General features: G+C 48.0%; 1 protein-coding gene across 1 annotated transcript; it reads left to right on the plus strand.

Moving 5' to 3' along the window:
* Positions 1-1,802: 1,802 nt before the first annotated feature.
* PTGES2 (prostaglandin E synthase 2) lies at positions 1,803-7,489 on the plus strand. Its single transcript, XM_075112585.1, has 7 exons — positions 1,803-2,051; positions 3,100-3,294; positions 3,984-4,039; positions 4,646-4,798; positions 5,348-5,548; positions 5,827-5,944; positions 6,680-7,489. Exons 1-7 carry the CDS (start codon positions 1,830-1,832, stop codon positions 6,806-6,808), a joined length of 1,074 nt encoding a protein of 357 aa, XP_074968686.1. The 5' UTR covers positions 1,803-1,829; the 3' UTR covers positions 6,809-7,489.
* The last annotated feature ends 363 nt before the right edge of the window (positions 7,490-7,852 follow it).

Below are 7,852 nucleotides of genomic sequence, written 5' to 3' on the forward strand. Positions count from 1 at the left end.
AGGAGCCCCAGGGCCATCTCGTGGGTGCTGCGGCCACAGCAGTGAGGGTTTTGCTGCTGAGCTCTGAAATGCAGCCACATCACCAGCGCGTCTTCATCCCCTGAGCGGTGTGAACCACCCTTCGGTCACCTTCAAACATCCTCTTCCCTGAAGGGAAAAACACACTTCTTTTTGCCCTTCCTTGTCTTTGACCCAGTACTGGTCGTACCTCACGTGCCCCAAGGAGATCTAATGTGTGTGGCTTTTTCATCCCAAGCAGAGATCACTGGGATTAAAATAACTTTCAATTAGAGCATTAATTCAAGCAGCGCTCCTGAGATAAACCCAGTTTAAGAACTCTGTTATTAAGTGGGTATTTGGGATGAAGAAAGAAAAAGTTATGTTCTCATTTAACATTGCAACCAGCTCTTCTCCTTTCTGTGGGGTAACCCCACCACACGTTGCCGAGTTGGGCCCATGTTGTGCCCCAGGTGGGGGAATTGAATGTTAATTAACGGACGTAAACATGCTTTAATGAAAATGATGATGACTTTCAGAGTGAAGGTTTGAACTGTGGGTACATGAAGTCAGAAGCAGCAGCCCTTACCAGGCAGGACATGATCTCAGAGAACAGATTATTTTACTTCTACTTTATGCTTTGGTGTCTTTTCAGAGAACGCAAATTTTATAATTGCTGTGACAGAGCAGGGCTGTGCTCGCTGTGGCTCTCTGCAGCCAGATAGCCTTGCTGTGGCCACCTCATGTGGTGTTTAACAACCAAGGGCTCAGTTTTGGGGCAAGTATTGTTTAATATCTTTATCAATGACCTGGATGAGGGGACTGAGTGCACCCTCAGGAAGTTTGCAGATGACACCAAATTGGGCGGGAGTGTCGATCTGCTCAAGGGCAGGAAGGCTCTGCAGAGGGATCTGGACAGGCTGGATTGATGGGCCGAGGTTAATTGTATGAGGTTTAACAAAGCCAAGTGCCATGTCCTGCACTTGGGTCACAACCACCCCACACAACGCCCCAGGCCTGGGGCAGAGGGGCTGGGAAGTGTCCAGCAGAGAAGGCCCTGGGGGTGCTGGCTGACAGCCGGCTGGGCATGAGCCAGCAGTGCCCAGGTGGCCAAGGAGGCCACCAGCCCCCAGGCTTGTGTCAGCACTGGTGTGGCCAGCAGGAGCCAGGCAGGGATGGGGCCCCTGTGCTCGGCACTGGGGAGGCTGCACCTCAAACCCTGTGTTCAGATTTGGGCCCCTCAGGACAAGAAGGACATCGAGGTGCTCGAGAGTGTCCAAGAGAAGAGCAGCGGAGCTGGTGATGGGTCTGGAGAGCAGGTCTGATGAGGAGTGGCTGAGGGAGCTGGGGTGTTTAGTCTGGAGAAAAGGAGTCTGAGGGGAGACCTTATCGCTCTCTACAACTGCCTGAAAGGAGGCTGGAGTGAGGTGGGTGTTGGTCTCTTCTCCCTAGTAATGAATGACAGGACAAGAGGAAATGGCCTCAAGCTGCATCAGGGGAAGTTTGGATTGGGTATTGGGAAAAATGTCTTCACTGAAAGAGCGGTCAGGCATTGGAACAAGCTGCCCAGAGACGTGGGGGTCACCATCCCTGGAAGTGTTCAAAGAATGTGAAGACGTGGCACTTGGGGACGTGGTTTAGGAGGCCTGGGGGCGTTGGGGTGACGGTTGGACTTGATGATCCTGGAGGTCTTTTCCAACCTTAATGATTCTACCCGTTAGGGGCTTCGCTCCTCACTGCAGAAACATGGCCGCCATTTCAGGGGCGGGAGAGGGGCGGGGCGGTTCCGTCAAGCCCCGCCCCCAGGCGCCCTCCCGCGCCGTGCCGGGAAGATGGCGGCCGCCGGCAGGGCATGGCGGGCCGCCGCGCTGCTGCCGCCCTGGCGGCTGCGGGCTCCGCGCCAAGCCTATGGCGGGGCGGCAGGAGCTGGCGGCGGCGTTGGCGTTGGGGGCGGTGGGGGCCGCCTGCTGCTGGGCGCTGCCTTCGCGCTGGGCGGCGGTGCCGGCCTCTACCTGGCGGCGCGGCAGCGCTTGCGGGAGCACTCGGCCGCTGAGGTAACGCGCCGCCGGGCCCTGCTCGCCGCCTGATGCGGCTCCCCCCTCCCCTCCCGGCCGCCCCCCGCGGCTCCGGCCGCCTCCACCCCCGGGTGCCTCGCCGGGCGCCTGCCCTTCCCTCGCCCCCGAGCCTTGGCGAGGCCCGGGCACGGCCGCGGTGGCGAGACCCTGGGGAGGAGAGCTTGAGGGAGAGCGCCGTTGCTTCCCGCTCTGCGAACCTGCTTTTGCGCCGGGTTCGGTGAGGAAACCGTTTAAAATTGTGGAAAGAATGCCTGGCTGCGTTCTGCTTGAGGAGCTGTGAGGAATTCCTGTCAGAAAGCGAGAGCTTGCTGGGGAGATGAAGCAGCATTGCCTGTTAGAGTTGTTGCTTTTTTTCCAGTACCCATGGAGGGTTGTGTAACCCAATAAATTGTAAATGAGAAGCAAAGCGAGACGACTGCATTTTTATAATGCATGACTAACGATTGGCATGTCCTCTCAGATCGCTGAAGTACAGCGGTGTTGGGAAGCATCCCTCACCCGATGGCTCACTGTGCTGCCCCGGGTTCTTCCTGCCTGGTCTCAGTTGTGCACAGGCTGGTTAATCCCAGGAATCTGAGCTTGGGCAGATGAATGCTTAAAATCAAAAACAAACTCTGTGCTGTCCTTACTCCGTGGCCTCCACAGAGGTTATTGAGGGGGAAAAATTGAATTGAAAAAGCTTATTTGGTTTTGATTTACAGATTATTAAAATATGGTTTTGTTCTTCTTTAGTTTCAGAATCATGTAGAAGGGTAAGCCATCTAGATTTAATTTATTTAATATGGTTGTGAGTAGGAGTTTCCAGCAGATTAAATAGATGTTTAGAAAAACAGGTATGTGGTGCCAATGGAAGGTGAGTATTTGTGATGCCATTTGCAGAAAGCATCTTTCAGCCAAGATATGTTGATAATCAGATGTTAAAACAATGTTGATGACTATGGCTTCATGACAAAAATAAGAGTGGAAGGAAGGATAATATTTATATTTTTAGTAGAAAATCGAAGCTTCTGGTCTCTTCCTTCTCCAGCTGCCTGCAGGGAGTCTGCAGCTCACTCTCTACCAGTATAAAACATGTCCTTTCTGCAGCAAAGTCCGAGCCTTTCTTGATTATCATGGACTACCCTATGAAATTGTGGAAGTGAACCCCATAATGAGGAAAGAGATCAAATTCTCTTCCTACAGAAAGGTGCCTATCCTGCTAGCCAATGCTGGAAGCCCTCTGGTAAGTCTTACTGTGTTGAAAGCTTGGTTTCCCCACAAGCAGTGGTTTGGAGGCTTGTCTCTGTGGTTTATCACATGCAGTATTAATCTTTAAATCATCTTTTAGTCTCTCAAGAGCCTAAGATTTGCTTCATAGTCTCCTCTGCCTTGACGTTATTAGAGTTTTTCTGTTGGTCTTTCTTAAAAGGCATGTTTGTGTAGTGACTCTATAATCCAGTGATTATTTAGCTTCTGTTAGCCCTTATGCAGGACATATCATTTGTACCAGTGGTAACAGGAACTGCTTATATCTTATGCGGAAAAGAATGACATTGCAAGAATACTGAAGATTCAACTTGGCGCTCTTTTTTTTTTTTTTTTTTTTTTTTAAAATATCTTAGTGTTACTTTCCCTCTTTGCTGTCAAGAGCCTAAATCCAAAACTCACTAGTACTGCCTGCTTACCTGGCTGTCACATCCTCTGTTGTCAGAATTAAAAACAAATTTGAAGTGATACTCTTAAACAATCACAGAAGACATCTGAATGTAGGGCTGTCTTTAGATGTGCAGGGACTCCTGTGGAATGCATGGGAGGAAAAGGGTCTGCAGTACTAACCTGCAGCCTCAGGCATTCAGGGGAAAAGGTTTTGAAAAATTTCCTTTTCAGTTTCACCAACTTCTTTTAAAAGTTTGTTTTAATTCTGTTTTTCAGCAATTAAATGACTCTTCAGTGATCATCAGTGCAATAAAGACATATCTCATTTCCAAGTAAGAAAACAGGATGATTGGAGAAGAGTTGAATGTGAATGGTCCTGTCGAAATAGAGACTGAGAAGACTCTCTGAGTTGGTCATAAGTATTGTGCTGACCTTGGTCTCTGAAGCTCCGGGTGTTTGGCCCAGCCAGCCAGAGCCTGGCTGTGATGATGTGGATGGTGCCTGTATATGTTGTGATGTGTGTGCAGTTAAGCAAAGCTTTCACCTTTCAGAACTACTCTTTTTTCACCTGTGAGATTCACTTTGCACAAAACCTACTTAAACATGAACTAGTGTTAGTCCTGGTACTAAGGTTACGTTTAGCCAGTTATAACATCTAGAATGAAATGAAATTGCTGTGCCTGTGGCCTGTCCTTTAGGTCTGTGCTACAAAGTGCCTGCAAAAAATTCTGCTCTGACACAGAGAAAGGTGTGTACACTAATAGTTATTCGCAAATAGCTGTTCCAGTCTCTTTTAAAAAAATATTTCAAATAGAATTTGGAACCTTGTGCACTTATTTTTAGAATAATACATTTTAAAGTGAGTATCTTTCAATCTGTCCTTTGCCCTTCCTTGTTTGTAGAAGCCAGATCTCTGCTAACTGTGTTTCTGTCCACAGGAGGAATAGCTTAGAAGAGATTGTGTCCTTTTATCCTCCTATGAAAACAGTGACTGAGCAAGGCAAGGAGGTATTTGAGTATGGGAATAAATACTGGCTCATGCTGGATGAGAAGGAGACAAAGCGAGTCTATCCTGTCAAAGAAGTGAGAGTGTAAGTACTCTGAAGTTTCTGGGCTCTCCAAGTAGGGTTACAGCCTCCTCCAGATGCACTCGGGGATGGTGTAGATAAAAAACCCCACGGGTGCTGACAGATCCTGTCACACCCCTCTTAGTGTTTAAAGCCTTGGTAGTTGGGGTGGTTTTGCTTACATAATTTGAAACAAAGCCGTTAGATGGCCTAGTTACCACCCTCATGGTCATGCTAGCCTTCAGTTGCCTCCAGTTTCCTTCTTTGCCTTTCCTTTATGTCGCGGGGGGGGTGCTATGGAGTGCTAGTTTCCCTTTCTGCCTTAGTTCTTATATTTGGAGGAGAAGCTAGTGCTCTTAGACTTAATTTTAGTTTGAGATTGGAGGAGCCTTGCCAAAGATAACAATCCTGAGTGCATTTCAGAGAGGTCACCAGAGCACAAGGCTGGGCAGGAGTTTTTGACGCATTTGTCCTTGGCAGAACCTCTGTCTAACACCACTGGGAATCTGCCTGCCTCCTGCAGCCCTGCAATCTGTACCTCATTCACAGAAAAGTTTCTCTTGAATGCTTTAGGGAAGAAATGAAGTGGAGAAAATGGGCAGACGATTGGCTCGTCCACCTCATCTCCCCCAACGTTTACCGTACCCCCAGGGAAGCCTTGGCATCTTTTGATTACATTGTCCGTGAGGGGAAGTTTGGCACCATGGAAGGTTTCTTTGCCAAGTACATGGGGGCTGTTGCCATGTTCTTCATTAGCAAGAGGCTGAAGAAAAGGTTGGTACTGCTGAGCACCAAGTAAGCAAGAGGAATAGCTCCTTAAAGTCCTTAGCTGTGTACCTCAGATGTCAAAGGGCAGAATCTCAGTGTTTTAAGCCAAACTAATCCAATGTAACATCTGTACTACTTCAACTGGAGGGACTGAACCCCTCTACTCAGCTACTATTTAATCACTAACTGTCCCCTTTACTCTAAAATACCTTCCTAATTCCCAGCCAAGGGGTTAAAGAAAGGAGCAAACCAGTGTCTTCAAACGATTTCTTTTCTTTATCCAGACATAACCTTCAAGATAACGTCCGAGAAGACTTGTATGAAGCAGTTAATGAGTGGGTAAAAGCTATTGGCAAACATCGACTGTTCATGGGTGGAAACCAGCCGAACCTTGCTGACTTGGTAAGGGGTTGATTCCTGTATCTGTTGTTGGGTGTGTTATGAGTCATCCAGCTCCTCATCTGTGTGAAACAAATACAAATATAGGCAGAGAAGATGAGTTACATGAGATACATTATCGATGTCCTTTGTGCAATAATACAGTTCCCACATGAAGGGGACTTAGAAATATTTGCGTTACATATGGCGGCATCGGTTGTTTTCCTCCAGGGAATTGTTTCCTAAGATGGAACCTGCAGCTCCTGTGTGCAGGTGGATGTTACTGATCATGTGGAAGCACGATAAAAGCAGGTTACAAGCCAGGACACTGCTCTGGCTTGTGAATGCTGGTGAATAAAGCCTCACACCTGCACAGGTTTTATTACATTCAGTGCTGCTGAGGTTTCCTTTGCAGGCAGCAGTGCAGAGTGGAGCAGGATTCATCCCCTGCACCAGAAGTTCTTGGAATCCAAGTGAAGCATTTCACACTAGGGCTTGATGCAGAGATGCGATTAAGTTTTGCCCCAAAACTGCACGTAGATACTGATCTTTCCTTACTGTTTCCTCATGAAAAAACATGCATATTCCTAACTACCTTTCTGCCATTCAGTCTTCCTTGCTAATCAGAGTGGTGGAGTAGGTGGCAGGACAGGGAAAAGAGCCTTACTGGCTGGGCTGTTGGGCCACTCATTGGTACCCTAAGCCACGCTCCACCGTGGGCTCTTTCAGTGTTGTTCTGATCTGTATCCTCTGGCACAGGCAGTGTATGGGGTCCTCCGAGTCATGGAAGGGCTGGAAGCCTTCGACGACATGATGGTTCACACCAAGATTCAGCCTTGGTACCAGCGCATGGAAGAAGTCATCAAAAAACCTGAAGTTGCAGTCTGATCCCAGCTGCAGCTGCCTTTCTGAAGTACTTGCATGGTAAAAAAACCAAAAAACCAAAACAACCCACTTCAGAAGGAATGGCATTTATTTTTTAAGAGTTGAATGGACTGGTCACCCGTAATGGACTGATGTGCAGGCACAGAGACTGTCCTGGTGAGCGTATGAACTGTCAGTGAGCAAAGGGATCCAGCTGGGTGTGTGTTTGAACATGATATTTAGAAGGACGGGGATAGGTAAAAGGAAGGGTTCTTGGACGCTGCTGGAAAGGAGAAACTCTGAACTGAAGAATGCAGCAAATTGGTGAGAGCCATTCTCAGAGCAGGTTACTGTAAAAGCAAGCCGCTCTTGGCTAGTAAGTGTAACAGCCACATCAGGTATGGTAGGTCTGAGCAGCTCTTGCTTCAGGCTGTCTTCCACTACTCATCGGTGTCGTCGGAAGTGTTTTACTGACTGAGACACTGGATACTAGTTTTTAACTGACAATTTTTCCTGCAATAGAATCCTGTAAGCCCAGTGCTGAGGGAACGGGAGGAATCCACAGTACTGGGAAAGGCGTCCTTCCTGTGACAGAAGCGATGATGCACTTGGCAGATTGTTATGCTTTTACTCTTCCATGTAAACGGTTCTTTCAGTACGTGATTCTGTACTGTCTGCAAGGATAAAGGCTTGCTTCTTTCTGTGCCCTTTGTGAGATCTGTGAGTTCTTGCCTCACCCATTACCCCGGAAGGCACGTCCTACACAGAAATTGCTAATGCTGAGCAGTTATTTGAAACATTTATCTCGCATGAAATCTCTCTGGAATACCCCTGAAAATCAGTTTGTTCTTGTTTTGGAAAAAGAAGGATTAAGAGCAATCTCCGCGCCCGGGGGATCTCTAGATGTTTCTGCTGTGCAAGAGTAACAACGGATTTGCTGTTGTAGCAATCGGATTAGGAGCCGTGGCCGCAGGTAACGTTGTGCAATATGAAGTCTGCTACGCTGTGCTGGGTAGAAGTGCCTGATGTTTCTCGTAGTGAGAGACGATGCAGGTTTGAACAGGAGTG

Source organism: Phalacrocorax aristotelis, chromosome 17, assembly GCF_949628215.1.
Source record: "Phalacrocorax aristotelis chromosome 17, bGulAri2.1, whole genome shotgun sequence".
In the NCBI taxonomy this organism is placed as follows: Eukaryota; Metazoa; Chordata; class Aves; order Suliformes; family Phalacrocoracidae; genus Phalacrocorax; species Phalacrocorax aristotelis.